Source organism: Heloderma suspectum, chromosome 6, assembly GCF_057233095.1.
Source record: "Heloderma suspectum isolate Gila_16-S chromosome 6, 16-S_ref, whole genome shotgun sequence".
NCBI classification, from domain to species: domain Eukaryota; kingdom Metazoa; phylum Chordata; class Lepidosauria; order Squamata; family Helodermatidae; genus Heloderma; species Heloderma suspectum.
This window is the reverse complement of record NC_139463.1, coordinates 116,793,716-116,817,561: the sequence shown is the minus strand read 5'-3', so window position 1 is coordinate 116,817,561 and position 23,846 is coordinate 116,793,716. Positions and strand designations below refer to the sequence as shown.

The 23,846-nt window shown below is 45.9% G+C and overlaps 1 protein-coding gene across 3 annotated transcripts; it reads left to right on the top strand.

The window, feature by feature from the left end:
• The first annotated feature begins 5,927 nt into the window (after positions 1 to 5,927).
• LOC146342780 (NXPE family member 2-like) lies at positions 5,928 to 22,726 on the top strand. 3 transcript variants are annotated; one of them, XM_084806342.1, is made up of 8 exons: positions 5,928 to 6,505; positions 9,994 to 10,103; positions 10,600 to 10,660; positions 11,201 to 11,897; positions 15,518 to 15,579; positions 19,126 to 19,341; positions 20,248 to 20,786; positions 22,412 to 22,726. In XM_084806342.1, exons 1-7 carry the CDS (start codon positions 6,463 to 6,465, stop codon positions 20,781 to 20,783), a joined length of 1,725 nt encoding a protein of 574 aa, XP_084662468.1. In that variant the 5' UTR covers positions 5,928 to 6,462; the 3' UTR covers positions 20,784 to 20,786; positions 22,412 to 22,726. The 3 variants fall into 3 exon arrangements, with proteins under 3 accessions (XP_084662468.1, XP_084662469.1, XP_084662470.1); XM_084806343.1 differs by lacking the exon at positions 5,928 to 6,505 and adding an exon at positions 9,431 to 9,480; XM_084806344.1 differs by lacking the exon at positions 5,928 to 6,505 and adding an exon at positions 9,439 to 9,512.
• The last annotated feature ends 1,120 nt before the right edge of the window (positions 22,727 to 23,846 follow it).

Below are 23,846 nucleotides of genomic sequence, written 5' to 3'. Positions count from 1 at the left end.
TCTTAAGCTACTTAAATATATACATAGCCTATCATGGCAAAAGACATGGAGGCAAATGGCAGCGGCTACGGCGGCTACGCCATTTGCGTTCCTTCCTATTGCCGTGATAGGCTACGTATATATTTACGCAGCCTATCAAGGCCTCCGCAGGGATGCAAATGGCGTCCCTGTGTTAGCCGTGATAGGCTATGGAAGTATTTACGTAGTCTATCACGGCATTCGTGGGGAGGCGAATGGCAGCCGCAGACGTGGTCGCCATTCGCAAAGCACTGGCAAACGGCAGCAGGTAAGCTCCGTTCCACGTGCATTTCACAGTGGGGGGGGGCCTTCGCTCCGCCACAGATTCCGGGGGGCCGGATGCTCTGGCATTCGGCCTCCCTGGAATCTGTGGCGAAATTCTCCGCCGTCCCTATCTCTCTCCAGCATGAGTAATGAACAGTGTCAAGGAAGCTATTAGAGAAAAGACGGCTTCCTTCATAAGAACATAAGAAGAGCCACGCTGGACCAAGGGTCCATCTAGTTCAGCATTCTTTTCACACCATGGCCAACCAGCTGCCCACCTGACACCCACAAGCAGGACCTGAGTGAAACAGCACCCTCCCATACATGTGCCCCAGCAACTGGTGTACATAGGCATACTGACTCTGATACTAGGGGTAGCACATAGCCATCAAGACTAGTAGCCATGGACAGCCTTCTCCTCCAAGAATTTGTCTAACCCCCTTTTAAAGCCATCCAAATTGGTGGCCATCACTACGTCCTGTGGTAGTGAATTCCATAGTTTAACTCTGTGCTGTGTGAAGACGTCCTAACTTGTATCTGTCCTGAATCTCCCACCAATCAACTTCATGGGATGACTCCAGGTTCTAGTATTATGAGAGAGGGAGAAAAAGGTCTCCCTATCTACTTTCTCTGCACCATGCATAATTTTGTACACCTCTATCATGTCTCGCCTTACCTTTTTTCCAAGCTAAACAATCCCAGCTGTTGTAACCTTCCCTCATGGGGGAGTTGTTTCAGCCCCTTGATCATTTTAGTTGCCCTCCTCTGCACTTTTTCCAGCTCTACAATATTCTCTTTTTTTAGGTGCGGTGACCGGAACTGTACACAGTATTCTAAGTAGTGCTGGACCGAATTTACCCTCCCATTTTCACGAAAGTGTTAACCCCCTGCAAAAGAGGCAACTGTTTTTCTCTCTCTTTCATGGGGGTGGGTCAAATTCCTCTCAAATTTCACTGCGGGGTGGGGGAGGGATTGTGCTTAGCAGTAATAAACATAGAGAGCGGCATGCGTGTTCTTTTAAAATTGAAATCCTTATCCGCTGTTCCCCAAAGTCTCCTCTATGGTGCAGTAATAAGCTTTAGCAAAAACACTTCCTTGGGGGCCAGGCGTGTAGTCGTGACAGGCCACACCGAGTCTTCGACCTGGTACTGTTTTTGCAGACGGGTCCCAGCTGGCTCCCCTCCAATTGCCCAGCGGTGAGTCAGTGTGGGAGGGAGGGAGCGCATGCGCCAGCCGTTGGCACTGCTTTTGTTCTTCCCCTTGGCTGGGGCCTCCTGAGGGAGGTGGGGGCATGAGGAGGAGAGGGAGAAGTGGCGCTGCTGCTGCCCAGCTGCATTCAGCTCAGCTCGTCCCACAACCCACCAGCACCCGGAAGTGGCAGCTGTGGCCGCGTGAGCATGCCAGGAATGGCTTCCCTGCCTCAGTGAAGATGGTGTCCTCCAGAGCCAGCTTCTGAGGGAGGCAGGAGAGTTTTAGGGGTAGTGGCTGTAGCCCAGATGGCGAGATCCCACTCAGAGGAGAAGGTGAGTTAGTAGCGGGGAAAGAGGCTGAATTTCTCAAATCCATGGGTGAGATCACTTTTGGGAGGAGGACGGGGTGTGTGTGTGTGTGTGTGTGTAGCCCTTTTTGTACAGGCAGTGCAGCACCACCTGAAATAATAATAATTTTAAAAACTCCCTACTGTGTAGAACTACTGGGCAGAATGAAGCGGTAGTCTGATAGTAGAATTTTTTTGCTTGGCTTCTAAGCTGTGCTTTACACATCTATTTAGAAGTAAGCCCTGATGAGTCAATGGAACTCCCGGGTAAGTATGTGTAAGAGTGCAGCTTAAATGCCATTGTCTGCTAGCTCCTTTTTTTTATTTTATTTTATTTTTTTTTTGCTTTTTTGCAAGCTTGTAAAAACTAGATGACATAATGAAAAGGGGGGTTCATCATACACCTTTGCACGTGATGTTTAGTTAGGCGCCACATTGATAGAAGTTGAGAAATAGGAATGTTGTCTAGCACTCATTTCAAAGAATTTTTTATTCAGTCCTTTGGCATATAAGCTGGTTTGTTGCTGAAGAGGTTTTTAATTAGTTGGCTGCTGTTTATTTTTTAAATTGCTGTGTTTTTTATTGTTCTTATTGTATTTGTTTTTATGGTCTGTTTCAATTAATATTTCGTTTTTAACCTGTATTTTATTATCAGCTGTATTGAGTGCCATTTTTTGGTGGAAGGGTAGAATATAAATTAAATAATAAATAAACAATAAATAGACATAGACACAGACATAGAATCATAGGGTTGGAAGGGGCCTCCAAGACCATCGAGTCCAACCCCCTGCTCAATGCAGGAAGCCTGATTCCCAGGCGGTCTCCCATCCAAGCATTCACCAGGGCTGACCCTGCTTAGCTTCCCATTCTGTAGATAAAACTGTTTGGATGATGTGGTAAACAATGGGGAGGAAATATCCAGGTGTTTTCTGGTTTAGCAATCTATGAACAAGTCAACTGAAAGGGGATTTTTCTGCCCGAATCTCTGATCTGGCCTCCAGCCTTCTATTTAAGGCACAATCCAGTCCATGCTTAGACAAAAAAAGTCCAACTTTCCCTGCGGTTTGACTGCAGCGCCTGGTCCCCAGAGGTATGCAGCCTCTGCCCATGGAAGTTCAACATCACTATCATGGCCAATAGCTGCTGATGGAACCATCCTACATGAATAAAAGCTGCCAATGAAAGTGGCCATCGCCACATCTTTGTGTCAGGGAATTTTGTTTGTGAATTGTGTGCAGCTGTTTGTTGTTTTCTTTTGCAAATCACTTGCACTCATTGCCTGATAAGAATATGTCATATGGAGGAAAGAGTGAGATTTTGTTTTTCCTGTTAACTATCCTTGGTGCAAGCAGTGCTGCTGGGAGGCAGGATAGTATCCCTGATCATCAGAGGCAGGGGACCTCTGATTGCTGCCAGGGGCCAATCTACACTTACAGATTTTTTCGCTTCCAATGAGGTTTCACCGCCTGTCTTTCACACTGCGCAGTACCCGCCTCAAATTGGAACCGGAATTTCCCGCTTCCGTGCTACCACTTTCAATACCCTGATATCCCAGTATTTCCCCTTAATGTGCTCTGATTTTCCACCTTCGCTACAATATCTGGTGATAGTCCCATCCCCCACCTGTCCATATAGTGTTTGTATTTGTATTTCCCTCCTGTCCAATCACAGCTCTTGATGGCCCCATGTCGTCTTCCGGCTACTGATCGCATAGCTTCCTCCGCACTCAATGTCTCCTCAGCAACAAGCAAAGGGCTGGATGTGCATGTGCTTGTCTGATCTCGGAAGCTAAGCAGGGTCGGTCCGGTCAGTAGTTGGATGGGTGACCACCTGGGAATCAGGCTTCCTGCATTGAGCAGGGGGTTGTTCTATCCCTTCAAATGAGACTAAGTTTTACCCCCTTCTATCCGCTGGTTCAGCCTTTTTTAAAAAAATTAAGGCGTTATCTTCGAATAATCGTGGCTTCTCCACGATGTTTTTTTTTTCCTAATTCAGGCATGATCTTTGAAGATTTGAAGATGTGAAGCTGAGTGTGGATAATCACATTTTAATGTGAGAGCATTTAAACCGACAGAACACTGATTCATTGCGATGGCAGGCGCAATGTAGATTGGCCCCAGATCCTGGGATCCAGCAGGAGGGGAGGGCTTTCTCCAACTTGCTCTGTCTGTGAGCTTCCCGAAGGCATGTCCTTGGCACTGCTGGAGACCTGGTTCTGCAGTATTACTTTATGCATACCAAGGTTGAGAAGTAAGGTGAAGACTGCAATCCTACACACACTTACGTGGGAGTAAACCCATTGCACTCAATGGGACTCCTGAGTAAACAGCATTGATTTGCATTGAGCACTGAAACTGAAGGTGGTGAAATCACAAGTAATTGTACAAACATACTTGGGAGAAATTATGGCTTAAAGATGACTGAAAGCTCATTTTTAATGTATACTTTTACAAGGTTTTATACTCTTAGAAGGGGCGTGGCTGTGACTATAGTGAAGGGACCCTACACTTCCGAATTTGCCACTACACTGCTGGTATGGGCTTTCCAAAGTAAGGCTGTCTCAGGTGTGCATGACAGATAAAGTATTTGTTTAAAGCAATTCCTTTTTTAAAAAGAAAAAAAAATAAAATGAAGTAATTTCTATTGAGTTACTATCCTATTCTAGATATTGTTCAATGGAAATTATACATTACTTCTTACCTACAGAAACACTGAATAAAATAAAATAAAATGATCAGAAACACCTATTTATTAACAATATCTGTTAATATTTCTCACAATAATGTCTAATATTTACTGAATTATGGTTTGGGACAGGTCCCATTATTCTTGTTATTTCTGGGTGTGACCTTATTTGGATTTGTTTTAAAATTAATAGGTGTTTCCATTCAACAATATTTAGAATTTCTGTTATTACTATCGATGGGTGGCTGCTGATAAGAACATCTGGAATCTGGATATTAGTTGTGATAGGATTGTTGAAAATCTTTATTTTTCTAGTTTCTCTGCATTAAATAAAAGACATAGGGTTGAAACTAGACTTAGAGTAGATCCATTCAAACCATTTTATTTATTTGTTCCATTTATAGCCCACCCTTTTTTTGTTGTTGTTGCAAGGAACCCAAGGCAGCTTACATGGTCTTTCTCCTCTCCATTTCATCCTCACAACAACAACCCTGTGAGGTAGGGGAGGCTGAGAGTCTGTGAGTGGCCCAAAGTCACCCAGTGAGCTTCCATGGCCAGGTGGGGACTAGAGTCCAGATCTCCTGGCTCTCAGCCCAGTACCCTAACCACTACACCACACTGGCGCTCTAACCACTACACCACACTGGTGTTATGAAACTCATGAAAGAGAGACAGTATAATGGAAAGTTCTTTCTGAAGTAGTTACAGTTATGCAAATGTAGCATGAGGGGAAAGATTAGCAAGCTTTTCTTTGTTCGAATAAAAAGCACACTCCGCACATGCTCAGTGAATGACAAAATGAGGAATAAACATACCAGGGGATATGAAGAACTACATTCTTCCGTTATGTGTGTGTGTGTGTGTGTGTATGGAGGGGGGTTAGCTTCTCCTCTATTCCAGCTGTTTCTCTGGAAGCTTCCCCGTCCCCTGTCCCTTGTAGTCCATCACCCCAGGGTCTTCTGAAATAACCTAACAGGAGGTTTGGAAATGAGCTGAATGTCGAAATACAAAGCTGAGTTGGGAGCAAAATGGGGTGCTGATATGTGTAGGGTTGCTCTGGAAACCAACAGATCAAGAAGTGATTAGGTGAATGTGTGTGGTTGAGACTATAGATCCTTACCTGAGAGTAAGTCCCATTCAACTCAATAGGACTTACTTCTGAGTAGACATGCAGACGCATGCTGTACATTAGTTAAACATCCCCAAGGCTTCTCAAAGATCCCACTGGACACAACAATGCTTACATCTGACTAAACACATGTAGGAACTTTTCAGCTGGGCAGGAAGAAGCCTTGAAAGGTAGGATTCTCTGGCTATTACATTTGCAAACTTTTTTTTTCCTTCCCTGCTCAGCAGAGAGAAGGGCAGGACTCCGAGGACTGGCAAGGTCATTTTAAAAGTTTTTCTTTCTTTCTTTTAAAAGGAGGAGTTTTAAACAAATGGTTTATCTCTCAGACGCACCTGAGACAGCCTTCTTTTGGAATGGCCCTACAAGGAAGTGTTTTTGCTGAAAGTACTTACAGGGTGGGTCGCTGTCCTGGAGGTTTGAGATTGCCGGTGAACTGGTTCAGGAAGAAAATACACACCTTGACTGTCCCTAAAAAGCTCCTCACCAGATAAACCACCCCGCTGAAGATAATTGCTCCAAAATTGTCCACCTTTTGGTAAAAAATGCTTGGACGCACCTATGGTTACCTTTCTCTTCCTGAGTTTGTCATGCAAAATTTTATGCTCCTGCACCAGCCTTCCAAGGCTTAACATTTTTCACTTCCTTCTAAGTTGGGTGAGAAGGTCAGTTTGGCAAACTCATTTTTTCAGCATATAAATAGCCACCTATCAGCCTGATAGCTGTGGGGAGGGGGGGGGGGCTGATCCAGAAAAGCCTCAGTGTCTCCCAGAACAGGAATCTCCTGGAGCCACTGTCTCCCTCTCTCCCGTTCTACCCTGAAGAGGACCCCATGTTGCCTCCACCTTCATCATACTCAAAGCACCAAAAGCAAGGTAGGTACTTCAACCCTTCCCTCCCCCCAATTCCTTCCCAGCAAGTTCATCAGCTTGCTGCACCCCCTTTTTTCCCTTCCAGCATTGTTCTGGCCACAACTAGGGATGTGTTTCATGGATTGTCAGGTGCCTTTCATTCTGTTTTCTGCCCATCAATGGAATTGCATTTTTTTGCTTCAGAATCTGTGCATGTGCAAAAATGCAGAAATTTCCCCCAAATGTACATTTTCATGGTTTAGCCTATGGGAGAAATGTGCATTTTGGGCCATTTTTAAAAACGTCTTGCATATTTTTCTACGATGAAATTTACGCAAAATTTGGGAAAGTTAGAAAACTGGTCCACAAGTCCGCAGAATTTGCCCCACAGGGGAAAAGCCAGTCCACTGAGGAATCCTCGGGTCATTTCCATGAAAATCCAAACTCATTTAGTTCCATTGCAGATTTCTCCAACATCCCTAGCCATGACAAAGCCTGCTGAATGGCTGAAAGCTGATCAAGGAGTTGTTTTTTATCTTCTTCTTCTTCCTCTTCTTGTTAAAAGGACTTTGAATAACAACAAAGACAACCAAAAATGCCTTGTTCAGCTTTCAGGCACTCAGCAGGAAACAGGACAGGAAAGCCCCAAGGGAGGACATCCTGGCTAAATCGTCCAAGAGATTTTCCAAAAAGTTCAAGCAGTTGGAGACGCTGCAAGGGCAGAACAGGGGGGGAAATGGTAAGAGACAGAGCACACACAAACACCCCCCCGTTCTGCCACCACCTTACACTAAGGTAAGCACTGAAGCCCAGCACCCTGAGAAATGTCTCCGGAATTCTCACTCCTTCCTAGAGATGTGAAGGCCTGGAAAATAACCGGAAAAATTAGAAAAACATTTTTTTTCCCCCATGACCATTTTTGGATTTTTTACAAAAAGTTGGAAAAATGAACAGCTTTGGATTATGGTGTTTTGGGCGGGTATTTTTGCATTTAAGACAAAGTATTTATATATTGTTACCCAGCCTTTGTTTTCCCCAAATCCCCAAAACGATTTTTTAAAACTATGTAATAAGTATACTTGCATAGAAAGACTACAGATGTAAAATCTCTGGAAATAACGAAGACATGGGGAAAATGTTTTTTTAATCCTCTCTGTAAGATTCTCAGCATAGTTAGTTCTTTCATTCCAAATTAAAATTATTGATCTAAAGTATATGTTACTGATAAATGTGTCTGCTCAGTTTTCCAACCTGTGAGTAGAGTCACCATTGTGCATTCTTGGCAGTGCTTCACAAAGAGGCAAAGGTTCTTTTAGGATCCAGAAACAATGAACGATAAGCTAAAGTGAGTGGACAGTGGCCAATCTAATTGATCCAAGGTTGTATGCTCCCAGGCAGACAACTGACCTTGGAAAGCAAAGCCTCTAGCCTAGAGAGCTCTTAAGGGAGCCAGGTTTCTAAGGTTCACTTGGAGATTCAGGCATGTGAAGAACATTTGTGGCACACCACTCTCCTATGTCCTCGAAATACAACGCTCTTCCATTGCATTTTCTCTACAGACAGTAAATGTGCATTCTTGACAGCTTGGGTTTTGTTCTCTAGAGTCCAGTGTTTCTGATGCTGTCACAGTCATCTAATATAGTTCTAATCTATTCAGACAATAATTACAAATTTACTGAGTTTACTTTTACAAGTTTTGAAATTTAATGACAATTTTATGAGCAAACTAAGTCATACATCAAATTTATGTTCCTAAAGCAGCCCCACCCAACTTGGTGGTCTCCGGATCTTTTGGACTACAGGGCCCAGCATTCTTGACCATTGGCCATGCTGCCTGAGGCTGATGGGAGCTGAAGTCCAAAATATTTGGAGGGCATCATGTTGGGGAAGGCTGTCTTAAAGCAACAAAGTGACTTTTGTGATCTGTTGTTGTTGTTGTTCAGTCGTTAAGTCGTGTCTGACTCTTCGTGACCCCATGGACCATAGCACGCCAGGCCTTCCTGTCCTCCGCTCTCTCCCGGTGTGTGCTCAAATTCATATTCATTGCATTGGTGATGCTATCTAGCCATCTCATCCTCTGCCGTCCCCTTCTCCTTTTGCCTTCAATCTTTCCTAGCATCAGGGTCTTTTCCAGGGAGTTTTCTCTTTGCATTAGGTGGCCAAAATATTTGAGCTTCAGCTTCAGTATCTGTCCTTCCAATGAGCAGTCAGGGTTGATTTCCTTTAGGATGGACTGATTTGACCTCCTTGCAGTCCAGAGAACCCTGTAAAGAGTGCTAAAAAAAAAAAAAAAAAGCATTGCTTATTTTTTAATTTTTCCAAAATCTGCAATTTTTCCGAAACCTCCGGAGGAAAAAATCCCCCCCCCCCCGCCATGGCCACAATATTTCTGGAAATTTTACATCTCTACCCCCTCCATATTTGCGGGTGCAGTTTCTTTTTGCCCCTCCCCTCCATGAATGGTCAAAATTAAATAGATCAAAAACATCGGCACTGTGCTACCCTAAACTGGATGCATGCACTGGGGAGGCACTTTACACAGGCCGAGAGCTGCTCTCTTCACTTGCTTCCAGTCTTGATATTGAGAACAAGGCCTATCCTTGGTTCAAATTTATTTAATTAAATCTTCAACCCCCAAAGCTGGCCCTTAAGCGTGCCTGGGCAATATAACTCTCTCAGTCCTTTAGCCCAGTAAAGTACAAACTTCCTTTTTCTTTTTGCTAGTGAGATGTGCTGGATTTTGCCTGCCCATTATTTTTTGTTCGTTCAGCACATGCTCGGAGGATTGCAATGAATGATGACAAACAGAGCACTCTTTTCTAACCTCTGGGGCCCAACATACTTCTGAGGGAAATGTTCCACAGCAAAGAAAGGAGGAGATACACAAATACAGTAGCTCTATCTAGCTCAGTTAATCTGCCTGCTATTCTCAGCTGTCTCTTCTGACATCAAGGAGGGGAGAAGGAGAAGGAAGGAAGGAAAACAGCAAGAGAGAGAAGGTGCTGAAGGAGGGCAGATGAGAATTAGCTTGGTAAATAAGGGGTTCAGTGGGTCAGAGCAGGATCTGACTTCAGAGTCCTTCCCCAACCCTGTGGGTCAGCTGGATGTAATCCTGAATGGACATTTCCCCTTCCGTCTCTGTGAGGGAAGGGCTTTTGGTTTTAAGAAAGGAAAGCTGACATTCAGAAGGGGTTTCCTACAGAGAAGGGGTGGGGAACTGGCACCCCACAGGCCAGTTCTAGCCTGGAGGGGTTCCTTGACTACCCCACACCCTCTACCCCCTACTTTTCCCACAGCAAATGGGCATGAAAAAAAGCTTCCATTGGATCCAGTGGGAGGCTTTTTAATAGCTTAATTGCCATGAAGGGCAGGTATAAGATAATTTATTAGCCTTACTCTATTAATTGCATTCCTGTTGACAAATAGTAGACCAAAAATTGTCTAGACCAAGAAATAGACCAAGAGAGGCTTGAAACCAAAGATGGTGACAGGAAATTTTCTGTTTTCCACAGGGGTGACTGGAATGTTTTTAGCTCTAATGAGGAGACCGTCAGCTTTCCTGGCCCTTGTGCTTGGAGCAATTATTGTCCTCAGCTACATTCTTCACAAAACTGAGACCAAGGTAGGAATCCTTGCCTGGTTTTCTAGAGCAAACTCCTTCATAAAGCTGAAAAGTGGTGTGTAAGTGCCTGTAATTAACTGATTAATTAGTGTCCCTCTTGTGGAAATCATTAAAGCAGATGTTGTGCTAGTACCCTACAAGATCAGGACCATTGTGTATGGATAGGGGAGGGTAAATCTTCCCCTCCCGGACACTTATTTCCTTAAATTTGCCCCCATGCAGGCAGGGCAGTGAGGGGAGAGGTTTAGGAAAGCAAACCGCTGGGAGGTGAAAGTTTAAGCCCCCCCCCCCCCCCCGAGCATGGTGGTCCAAAATCAGATTGCTCCTGTCCGTCTGTCCCCCGCACTTACTTATAAGTGAACAATGAAACAGCAAGTAAGCTGCACTCCCTATATTTAATGGACTGTGTAGTTTAGCTCTGTCTCTCTGTTTGCTGAACAAACAGTAAGTCCATGTTCAACCCTTGTGACTCTGTCTTTTTCAATCCATGCCCAAGTTAACTGTCTTTGGAGATCTCATGGAGCAAGTGGAAGCAAGGTGGTTTGCTGCAGATATTGGTAAGGACTTCTTTACTTCAATGGTCATAATTGTATCAAAAGGCACTTTGGAATGATGTCAGAAAACACAAAAATACATTGTGAACAATGCTTATTCTTGCAATAAAGGAAATACACTGCGTAGCTTCTTTTCCTTCTGTGTTTCCCAGACAGATGCCAAGCTTGTCAGACATTTCTGCTTTTCAGATCTACCTCTATTTTTATTCAGATTTATTTGGAAGGAATCTCACTCAGTAGTAGAGCATGTGCTTTGCCTACAGAAAGATCTAGAGTCAGTTCCCAGCATCTCCTCCTAGAAGACCTGCCAGGGAACATGGAGAGCTGCTGGATAACTGTTGTACTTGTAAGGCACCTTTCTATTGAATATTATTAAGGGCACAATCTTATGCATGTTTAGAAAGAAGAAAAGTCCCACAACTCCCAGCATTTCCCAATCGGCATGGCTGGATGGGGAATGCTGGGAGTTATCAGACTTTTCTCCTTCTAAGCAGGCATAGGGTTGCTCCCGAAATGTTAAAACTTAACTTTGTTCCATCAAAGATGGCAGGAGCACAATTTGGCCAATGGGAGATGGCAACTCAAGTCGTGCTAGGATGGCGTGGGCAGAAAAGGAGAAAGAAGTAAAAGACATCCTTGCAAAACTGGACCAGCTGATGCCCACGGTCACTTTCACACATATAAATACCACCACAAGTGCCAAGAACAGCAAAGCCAACATATTAAACCACAAGGACACCTACTGCACTGGAGAGCACTTGATAGTTCGACTGGATTTGTACGACCATTTGGGGAAGAGGAAGGAGTATGGGGGGGACTTCTTACGAACCAGGATCTATTCACCGAGTCTGAATGCTGGCGCTTCTGCGCATATCAAAGACTATCAGAATGGGACATACCTGGTCAATTTCACACTATCTTGGGAAAGCAATGCCAGTGTTTCCCTGTTGCTCATCTACCCCAGTGAAGGTGTTTCTGCCTTGTGGGCAGCGAGGAAGAAAGGCTACGACAAAATAGCTTTCATGGGCAAGTTTTTAAATGGAACATCACCTGTCCTCACTAAATGTGGTTTCAACTTGACCACAAAGGCAGAACTCTGTGAGTATCTAGATGAACGAGACCAAGAGGCCTTCTACTGTGTGAAACCAGAGAATGTGCCGTGTGAAGCTTTCATCCAGCTGCAGTCCTTCAACAAAGGCAAATCATATCTCACGGGCTTGGAATGGAGTCTTTTAAGAAGGTATTTATTTTCTGTCCAAACTGGAAAGGTTTAGTTTTATGGAAGCGTTGATCTCTGCATGCTCACCCTTGAGTCATTGGGCAATCAGAAGACCCTAGATAACCCTTTGAGCTTTTCGCATAGGGATGGCTATATATCTCAATAAGTAAGTAGGAGGGCACGCCATGGATTCACTTCCAGTGGCTTCATACCAGTGTAACCTTTTTTTACTTTTAGTTTAGTTCATAACGAAAAGCAGGTTGCAAATTTTAAATGAATAAATTATCACTCTTACTTTCGGTTTCCCCACATCTGTAACACCATGGGATCATGCTCTGACTATTTACATTTAATTTTTTCCATTTGTAGTCAATACAATCATAATTTGAGGACACCCATCTAGGCCAGGGGTCCCCAATCTTTTTTGGCATGTGGGTGCATTTGGAATCCTTACAAACTGCCATGGAACCAGTGACAAAGTGGCTGCCATGGAGGGTCATGGCCACTTACAAAATGGCTGCCATGGAGGGTAATGGCCACTCACAAAATGGCTGGCATGAGGTGTGTGGCCACTCATGAAAGGGCCTCCATGGGTGAAAATGAGATTCTGACTTTGCCCCAGTGGGCAACAGAGTGTAACCAGCACAAACTGAGGGCTGTTTAAAACTTTAATATGTTTGAAAACGTAACCAGGAAAACCATGAATACTCTTTCAACTTGTTAAACACATGAAACATGCCACACAGGAAGTCTTAAGAAACGAAGGCTTTATAAAGAAGAGTATATGTCAAAGAACATCACAAACAGAAGTAAAATGAAAAATATGCAATGATTACCAGTAGTGTAGTGGCAAATTCAGAAGTGCGGGGTCCCTTCGTGACAGTCACAGCAGCCAAGACCCCTCACAGTCATGCCCCCTTCTAAGATTATACAACCTTGTAAGATATACAGCCTTCAGCTGGGATCCAAAAACAGTGCAGCTGAGAGTAAGGCAGTGGTATTTCAATTGGACGTCTGAGAAAAAAAAGCAGGGTGTTAAAACCTTTTTCACTCAAACACAAACATTTTAGGATTTCAAAATATGATAGTCTTTGGAAGTTTCACTCTCTCAACTCAGCCCTCATGGACACATCCCTTCTCATTTAAACAGCTCCCTTGCACACTCCCTTAGAGCCCCAACAATCCCCACTGGCCTTCCCTAAACTCCTTCATTATATCTCCCCCGTCCCCCTCCAACAGAAATGTGCACACGCCCAGCTGGATTGAACACACACACACAATGGTGTAGTGGTAAATTGGGAAATGCAAGAGCTCATTGTGACAGTCTCCAAGGGCAGTCCAAAAATTTCAGACAGCTGTGTTGATTAGGGGTGTACGAAACAGACTCACCAGTCCGCTGGGGGGGTCCGCGGGGGGGGCAGGCGATCCGTCCCTTCCTCCCTCCCTCCCTCCAGAATCCTCCCCGGCCGGCTCTGCTCTGCAGCAAGTCTGCAGAGCCGCCAGCTGGGCCCGTCTGCAGCCGGACTTCCGGCCGCTGCCACTCAAATGGCATCTGGCATAGTGGATGCCATTTGCATCCCTGCCCTTAACCGTTATAGGCTATATAAATATTTACGTAGCCTATAATGGTTAAGGGCAGGGACGCAAATGGCATCCACTACGCCGGACGCCATTTTGTTCCACAGCCCGGCAGAGGATGGCTGTGGAACGAAGACGATGGACCCGGACCAGCTGCCACCAGGTAGGGTCCATCCTGACCAGCCTTCGCAGGGTGGCAGGGGGGAGCAGTCCGTTCCGCTGCGGACTCTGGGGATCTAAAGAATCCGGCCTCATTGGAGTCCGTGGTGGATTTCTCCACCATCCCTTGTGTTGATCCATATCAACAAACCAGTTCTAGGAGTTTTCATCTCCACCAGGAGCACATCTTTGGTAAAGTGAATAGGTCTTAATTGCCCATTCCAGACCAAGGCATCCCAAAAACTTTGCATTCCAACATGGAACAATATATTGTTGCTTGGAAAGTTCATTCCCCCCACAGCTACAGTGAAGATCACAGCTAAGCTCAGAGGGAACAGGGGATTCTGAGCGGGGTGGCAGATGACATCAGAGTCCCTGCTCATGAGAAAGTGCTGGGGCTGGGTTCCTGAGAGCCCTGCCCCCACTACGCTACTGATGATTACAAAAAAAAAAAACAACCCACAGAAACATTTTTACAGGTCATATGTAAAGATTACATTATGCAAAATACACAACAGTTTAACTCTTGTTAAGGCTTATTAGAAAACAATGTTTGGATAGTAATAGGCCCAACTAGCAGCAGATGAATTGTTACTTAGCCCCACTTAAACTTCCACCATTCTAAACTAGTTAAATGCAATGTTTGAAGCTTTAAACTATATGGCAGTATGGTCTAAATGTTTACAGAGAAAGAGGGGGGGAGTGTTAAAAGGCATGTATAGCTTCTTATCAGGCAGAGATTTGAAGAACAGGCTTTTGTGGACCCAGAAGAATGTTGAAAGAGACTTCTGCTAGAGTCTAAGGTGGAGGACTAAGCAAAGTCCAGACAAGAAAATTAATCCAAGTAGAAAGTGGAATGTTTTAAAATGGAAAGAAAAAGAAAAAAAAAAACAGCAGTGAAGTCTGAACCTCACCAGGGAGTAAATAAAACAGTTGGAGAAAGCTGAATCAAGCTTCTTAGGAGTTAGGCATCCAACCCTCAACAGTTAGTTCAGAAACAATGGCCAGCTGCAGCCATAAAAACTGGAGAGACATCATGAACAAAAATAGTGCAGGCATGTGAGTGAGCACATGGCAAGATCCTTAACTTTGCATGTACTCCTCACATGCACCAAACAACATCCTGAGTGCCACAGCAAACACAAGGCAGGTGTCCATGGGGGAGAATAGGAAATATCCCTGCATCACCACCACCGCAGGCAGATGAGTCAATGGGCTGGAAATTCCATTGCTGTACCCACCCATGCCAAACAGACAGAAGGGCACAGAAAACAAGCACTGTACCTCCCAACACACAAAAATAAAGAGTTGGAGACCAAGCACTATCCCCATCGCCCCCAAAAATGCTGATAGGAGGGTGAGTAAGCAGGCAGGAAATGCCCTCCCTTTGCCTGTGCTCCCCTCTCAGATGGAAAAGACCCCAGCCCACTCACTCCCATCCCTGTACTACTGTTTTGTATTCAAGAGAAACTCTTACCTTTCCCTTCTGACACAGCCACTCACCACTCACACCTGCTCCTAGCAGGCACAGAACGGGAGTAAAGACGCTGCTTTGTAACCTATTGGCCAATCAGAGAGCAAAGGCGCATGTCAAAATGGCAAGTAGAGGTGAATAGATTTGAATTCAAGAGAAACCACATCCATAGACTTAAAAATATAGAGCAACCAGTAACTTAGCAGACATGCCTTGCATACATAGAAATCACCACAAGGGTGCAATTGAAGGCCTCAGGGGTGCACCTGTGCCCTCGGAAGCCCTGGGGACCCTGACCTAGGCAGCATTATGCTTATTACAGCGGCTGCTTAGCTGTGCACATTTGGTGTGATCAACCCAGCAGCGCTCTTGATGATCTAAACATTCTGACTTGCCTTTTCCCAATGGCCATTTTCTCTCTCTCTTGAAGGTCCAACTTTGGAGCTGAGATCCCTTGGAAGTTTGGGGACATTCATATCATTCCATGTGAAGGTGAGCTGGCCTTCCTGGTTCTTGTCACAACTTTGGGATCCGTGCAATGGATGTATAAATTCTTGGAAGAGGAATATTTAAAGTGGTGGTAGTGAAAGCGAGATGCATTGTGACGGCAATAACATGCACATACATACATACATACAACCTATAATATTAGATTGCAAGCATGCATTTTCTGGAATCCAGGGAGAGATGTGAGGTTTTGTTTTGTATTATTCTGGGGTGTATTTTACATTTTCACAATTCTTTTGTGGGTCACTTGCAACATAGAGGGACGCGGTTTGCTCAGTTGCTTCCCATGTTTTTAATTAACCCTTATTCATTTCACATAAATACCAGCAGATCTCATTTTCTATCTGCCAGATATCAGCGCTTATGTTTAAATTGCAGAGATTAAATCACCAGCCTCTTCAAATATGTGGGAAAGTAATTCCACCTAAGAATAATTAAAAATCCACCGTGCCCCGGGGTCAGCTGAACTTACCCACCCTCCCTCCCCCACCCTCTCTCTGCAGGACCAGTTTGCACAACACTCACAAAATCTGACTATTCTAAAATTTCTCAGTGGCTCACTAAGAGATACGGAGTGGCTCCAGGGAGGGCATTTTATTTCATTTACCGCATTTCTATACCACCCAATGTCCAAAGCTCTCTGGCACATTTACAAAGATTAAAAACCTTAAAAATACAGTATTATATATGGTATAAAACCCATTTACATACAAATATAAACAGACTGACACAGCCACACACACACACACACACGTGCCCCTAATCAACTTTAAACAATCAACATAAAGAAAAATCCCAAGACCTGGATCATATCCTGCCCAATGCCTGAGAGAAGAGAAAGCTCTTAAGCTGGCACCGGAAAGGTAACAATGTTGGTGCCAGGCGGGCCTCCTTGGGGAGATTGTTCCACAATGGGGGACCCACCACTGAGAAGGCTCTCTCCCTTGTTGCCACCTTCGGAGCCTTTCTTCTTGGAGGAGGACCGTCGATGCTGATCATAGTGTACAGGTAGGTTCATGCCGGGAGAGGCACTCTGTCATGTATTCTGATCTCAAGCGGTGTATGGCTTTATAAGTTAAAACCAGCACCTTGAATAAGGCTCAGAAGCATACAGGCAGCCCACGCAAGTGGGCCAGAATCAGTGTTATATGCTTGGACCTTCTCATGCCCAGAGGCACTCTAATTTATTCTGATCTCACACATTCCAGGGGTTCAGCTTTGGCGTTAGCACTGGGCCTAAATTACTCCCTGCAGTATGTATGTATTTACATAGGACCATCAATGTTGTTTATACTGTAGCAACGCCAGCAATTATAAAAGGTCCCTGCACCAAAGAGCTTACAGTTTGAAGTGGGCTTAGCCAGCAAATGGAGGGAAAGGATCAGGGTGGTAAAGGCAATGAACGGCAAGTAGAGGGGAAGCTGGCGGAAGGCCACAATATCAAGGAAAACCGTGAGAAACAGCAGACACTTGTACATACGAGTTTCATTTCATCTGAAAAGGGGGAGGGGAGAGGGAAATGGCAGCACAGCGTTGTCTTGGGAGAGAGTTCCAGGGATAAGGGAAGCAATGGAGAAAGGATGGAGTCATTCCTTATGGTATTGAGATTCCATTGATATGGAAGAGTTGGAAATACCTTCCTGCATGGGTGTCATGTGGCAACCAGGTCAGTTGCCTGTTCTGAATGGGGCTGCACTCACCCTGAAGGAACTGGTACATAGTTTGGGGGTGCTCCTAGATTCATCTTTGTCACTGGAGGCTCAAGTGGCCACAGTGGCTAGGAGTGCCTTTTACCAGCTATGACCATTCCTGGATCATGACAGTTTAGCTACCATGGTTCAGGCTAGGGGTGTACGAATCCCGCGACTTCCAGTCTCGGGGTCAGGGGTCTACGGCAGGGAAATCCAGGCTACTTGGGGCCCCATGGATTTTCCTAGAGCCCCACCACATCCGTCAAACTTCGTGGGGTGGCTCTCCTCCTGGCCGTGCTGGGACCCTTCTTTTCCACGCCAGCTGTTAAGGAAGCCCTTGCCAGCTGGCGTGGGGAGGAAGGGCCTTAGCGGCACCCCAGCGCCCTCTCCCTGGTCTCCTTGAGAGGAGACCAGGGCAAAAAAGCTGCGGGCTGGCCGTGCGTGGACCCTCCTTCCCCGTGCCAGCTGTTAAGGTAGCTCTTGACAGCTGGCGCAGGGAGGAAGGACCATGGCAGCACCAACAGCGCTGGAGACCCACCCTGCGTGAAATCTGATGGACCCAGAGGTGAGTGGGGTTGGCCTGCTTCGCAGGTCAGATTCTTGAGAATCCAGCCTAATTTGAATCTGCAGCGGATTTCTCCGCCATCCCTAGTTCAGCCATTGGTAACCTCAAGACTGGATTATTGCAACACACCCTCTCTGGGGCAACCCTTTGGGCTTGGTCGGGAAGCTGCGGCCGGTGCAGAGTGAGGCGGTGCAGCGACGTTCCGACGGCGAGTTCCACCTCTGCTAAAAGAACTGCACTGCCTGCCAGTAAGCAGCCAGGCCAGGCTGAAGGTGCTGTTGTTAACATACAAAGCCCTAAACAACTTGGGACCAGGTTACCTTAGGGAAGCATCTCAACCCTTCTATCTGCACCCAAGCTTTGCAATCATCGGAGGAAGCACTGCTGAGCGTGTCACCGCTCCTGAGATTCGTTCCACGAGCACTCGCGGAAGATGGTTTAGTGTTGCAGCACCCGCCCTCTGGAACGCGTTACCATTGTCATTAGGCAGGCCCCCACAGTTCTGATGTTTAGACATCTTCTGAAGGCCCGTCTCTTCACACAGGCTGTCCCAGCCGGCTATGGCCCGTAATGCAGAGTAAGGTGTGTAGTTTTCGTGCTGGCTCCAGGATTTTTGGAGGCCCTTTGGCAAGACGCCCTCAGTAGGCCCACTCCCTCGCTGAGTCTGCCTTCTCATCACCATGATCACCAGTGGCTATTCCTCCTCCTCCTCATTGCTATCACTTGCTTGCTTGACAGACAGAGAGCCAGCGAGGAAGAAGGCAGTGGCATCTGCTGCTCCTCCTCACCACTGCCGTTGTCTGGGCCAGAATGAGAGGCAGGCGACCAAGCAGGTTGCCATGGTGAAGAGGAGGAGAAGCAGTTCCGGGGGCTCTTGTCAGTGGCCCCCAGTTGGTGTGTGGGCCCTTGGCAGGTGCCCAACCATGCCTACCTCGCCCTGGCTTTGCTGCTGATCAGCATTTATTTATTACTGTGTCGCTGTCCTGTTATGTTTCATTGTCATTCTTTGATGGTGATTATATTATGTGTTCATTGCTTTGATAAGTCTGTGGAAAGCAGTATATACATTTGGATAACAAATAAATGTATTTCTTTATTTCTTAATACATTAATTTACTTATGTATTACATTTCTATACCGCCCAATAGCTGAAGCTCTCTGGTTGGTTCACAAACTTTAATAACTATTAATAATAATTAAATAACTATTACAGTATTACTAATCATAAAATTAATAAATAAATGACTTCTTCCATCCTCTCGTTTGTTCTGCCAGGGAGGAAGGTGGCCAGAGACAAATGCAGGGTAGGGATGGACTCACCCGTCCCCAGCGGCTACGTTTTGCACAATGCTTGGCACCCGGAATTTTGCTCAGTGACGGATTTTAGCACACTGGATAAGATCCATGCCTGCCTGACAAAGAAAATTATTTATATCATGGGGGATTCAACAGGATTTCAGTGGTTTGATGCCCTTTCCAAGAAGGTGACAGGTATGTCCTTATCAGGTTTGGATTGTTTAGTTTTGACAAAAGGCAAGTAAGGGGAGATGTGATAGAGGAGTACAGAATTATGCATGGTGGTGAGAAAGTGGATAGGAAAACATTCTTCTCCCTCTCTCACCATACTAGAATCCAGTGAGGTCATCTCATGAAGCTGAACGGTGGGAGATTCAGGACAGATAAAAGGAAGGACTTCCTCACACCACACATAGTTGAACTATGCATTTTGCTATGACAAGATGTAGTTATGGCCACCAATCTGGATGGCTTTAAAAGGGGGTGACACAAATTCATAGAGGAGAAGACTGTCAGTGGCTACTAGTCTTGATGGCTATGTGCTGCCTCCACTATCAGAGACAGTGTGCCTGTGTACACCAATTGCTGGGGAACATGGGTGGGAGGGTGCTGTTGCACTCATGTCCTGCTTGTGGGTTTCCTGTGGGCAGCTGTCTGGCTACTGTGTGAACCGAATGCTGGCCTGGATGGACCTTGGTCTTATCCAGCAAGGCTCTTCCTGTGGTCTCATGTTCTTATGATTGTCATGCTCATGGTGCGGCCAGGATACAAATAGCTGCCTATGGTGCCTGTGAGGTTTTGCAAACACCCAGTTAGGTGATATTGGACAACCCACCCACCCCCAACGATAGATGCCCATGACAGCAATAATCCAAATAACAAGTAGAAATCACATAGAGCATTAACAGAGCATAAGACTTAAAAGTAAAATACATATAGATCAGCTTCAGACTCGAAAAAATACCACGAGGGTCAGTCCACATAACAGGAAGAGTAAAGGAACAAGCAAACGTCTTCCTGCAAGCAAGGACCCCTTGAATCCTTTCTTCTTAAAATGTTTCATTTCTCTTTCAAAGCTCTGCCCCTTTCATTCTTTGATAGGGCTGAAGTTGTTGGAGCACCAAGATGTGCCCGTGTTCAAGACACGTGTGGCTATTGACCTGGAGAGGAACACTTTCATCCAGTGGAAAAAACATGGACACCCGCTTGTGAAGATGTCGTTCTATTCAGTCAAGGACTTGCACTACATCAGTCGGAATATTGACCTAGTGGCTGGGGACAGTGACACAGCCATTGTCGTTGCCCTGGGCCAGCATTTCCGTCCCTTTCCCATAGAGCTCTTTGTGCGGAGGGTTGTGAATATCCGCAAGGCCATTGAGCGCCTTCTCCTGAGAAGCCCCGACACAAAAGTAATCGTGAAAACCGAAAATACGCGAGAAATGCAAGTAAATAGCGAGCTTTTGGGTAACATCCATGGCTACACCCAGAACCTTGCCATGAAATACATTTTTCAAGGTCTCAAGGTTGGCATAATTGATGCCTGGGACATGACTATTTCCTACAATACCTACCTTCTTCACCCACCCGACCATGTGGTTTGGAGCCAAATCCTGATGTTTTTAACATACATCTGTTAGCCGGTATGACCTGCACCCATACAATCAACCACAATGTTATGTCTATTCTATCTGCATATCATCCCTGTGAGAATATCGGGAGCCGATAGGAGTTGTGGTAGTAGTTGGTCACATTCATTTGGATGGAAATTGTTGGGGTCATAATTCAGCTGTTTCGTCCCTGGGTGGGGAATCTTTTTTTCTGTTGAGGGCCACATTCCTTCAGGACTAATCCCCCACATGCCGACAGTCAGCAGGGCAAGACCCAAAAATGGGCAGCACCACTCCCTCCATTTCTCCTTTCCCATCTGTTTTTCCACCACCCCTTTTCCTCCCCACTCAGTGGGCTGCCAGGGGAGGGATAGGGGACAGATTGCTCTGGCCAGAGGTCTCAACTGATCACACCATGTATAGGTGTTTCTATGCTAGTGCTAGAAGCCTCAGAGCTAAACTGGGACAGCTGGAGTACCTGGTTTTAAAGAAGAACTGAGATATAGCGGGCATTACATAAACCTGGTTGAATAGAAAAAAAACAGTGGGATGCAGTCATCTTTGGATATAAACTCTATAGGAAGAGGGCGTACTGGAGGAGATGTCGCTCTGTACATCAAAGAGGGCATAGTTTCAAGCAGACTAGAACAGCTGAAAGGGGCAGACTCACCACAGAAGTGCTGTGGGTGGCAATACTAAATCACTCCAGAAGTAATGTATAGTAGGGACATGCTGTCGTCACCCAGATCAGAATGCTCAGGGTGTTCTTGAGATGGAAAATGAAATCAGGGAGGCATCCAAATGGGGAAGTGTTGTAATAAGGCGTGACTTCATTTACCCCCGCATTGACTGGATAAATGCACGTTCCAGTCACCACAAAGGGTTATATTTCTCATAGGGATGTGCAGACACGCCCCCGGTCAAGTTCTCTGAATGCCCGCCCAGCACCTGCCCCTGTTCACCAGCCCCCGGGCTCCAAGTCAAGCCCTCCTGTGCTCAACGACCAGCTCGAGGCTTTCCCGGACCCGTTCACCTCTGCGCCAATTGCCATGTTTTTAAAAAACTTGGCAATTGGCAGTATGTTCCCATAGACTTATACGCAAAATAGAGCCATGGATCTCGCGTATAAGTCTGTGTGTTCATAGATCATTCCAGTTTCCCATTCCAGGCCAGCTATGCAGGGGCAGCAGCTTGACAAGAGGAGGAAGGCAAGAGGCACTTTCCACTCACCTGCTGCCTCCTGTCATGCCGCTGCTTTCACGTAGCTTGGACAAGAGGAGGAGAGTGGATCATTCCAGTCTCTCCCCCACCTCATAGCCCAGGCCAGCTACATGAGGGCAGGAGCTTGACAAGAGGAGGAAGGCAAGAGGGAAATGCCTCTTGCCTTTCTCCTCTTGTCAAGCTGCTGCCCCCAAGTAGCTGGCCTGGAATGGGAAGGGGAGACTGAAATGCATACCACATCATCTGTCAAACATGGTGGAGGCAGTGTTCTGGCATAGGCATGTATGGCTGCCAATGGAACCGGGTCACTGGTGTTTATTGATGACCTGACTGCTGATAAAAGCAGCAGGACGAATTCTGAAGTGTATAGGGCTATACTTTCCGCTCAGATTCTGCCGAATGCTGCCAAACTGATAGGACGCCATTTCATATTGCAGATGGATAATGACCCAAAACATACAGCAAAATCTACCCAAGAGTTTCTCAAGGCAAAGAAGTGGGATGTTCTTCAATGGCCAAGTCAGTCACCTGATCTCAACCCAATACAGCATGCTTTTCACTTACTGAAGACAAGACTGAAGGCAGAAAGACTCACAAACAAGCAGCAACTGAAGGCAGCTGCAATAAAGGCCTGGCCAAGCATCTCAAGGGAGGAAACTCAGCATTTGGTCATGTCCATGGGTTCCAGACTTCAGGCAGTCATTGACTGCAAAGGATTTTCATCCAGGCATTAAAGGCAATCTTTAAGTTTGAAATGATGTTGGTTTGTTCCATTACTTATGGGCCACCAACGATGGGGTGTGTGCATGCCACTGGCTGTACTTCCTGAATGGTTAGTGCCCCACTTTTGTCAAACCCCTTGAATTACAGCTGAAAGTCCTGACTTTGTTCCCATCTGGGTGTGTTTCCTTTCAGCTTCAATGTGGTGATGTACAGAGGCCAACTACCAAAACAGTTATCCTTGTTCCAATATTTCTGGCCCTGACTGTATATCTCAGAGGACAATGTTAACTTCCACCTATGAGGCCCTACATGGGTGGGGGGTGCTAATCCTTTTTCCCTGTAACATCCCATAGCAAGGTTTGTTATGCACCAAACCTAGCTAACCTGCTAGCAAATTTCCATAGCTACCTACATGCAAAATTTGGGGCAGAACAGACAAGGGGGAGCCCCCCAAACTGACTTTTTGCCCCTCTGGGAAAAACACACAAAATGGTGTTCCCAACCATAACTATGGGTGGCTAGGAATGTGCAAACTCACCCCCATCCAGTTCTCCAGATGCCTCCCCAGCCCTTGCCCTCGCTCGCCAGTCCCCAGACTGTGCTTGAGCCACTCCCATGCTCAGCAAGCAGCCCGCACTCACCCCAGTGGCCTTGTTGAGCTCCACAGTCGCCATTTTTTAAAAAAGAAAATGGCGATAGCAAAACTGCGCATGTTTTTGTATGCGTGAAAATGCGCATTTTGAGAATGTGCATGTGTGCAAAATGCACATGTTTGCAAAAATACGCATTTTCGTGCATGCACAAATATGCACATTCTCAAAAATGTGCATTTTTGCAGGTGCACAGATAAGATCATTTTTGAGATTGCCAATTTATTTCTCAAAAAATGGTGACAGCGAAGCTCAATGAGTCTGCTGGGGTGAGTGCAGGCCATTTTCCGGGCATGGGCATGGGGCGACCAGGGGCAGGGGCTTGGCGAGCGGTGCTCGGGGGTGTGGGCAGAGGCAGTTCTGCCAGATTCCCGGACTAAATCGGACGCCCGTGCCATCCCTATGGGTGACCCAGTGACAATATGGCTTGGGACGAGCCTACCTGAAAGATGGCCTTCTCCCATATGGGCCTGCCCATGTCTTAAGGTTTTCAGAGGAT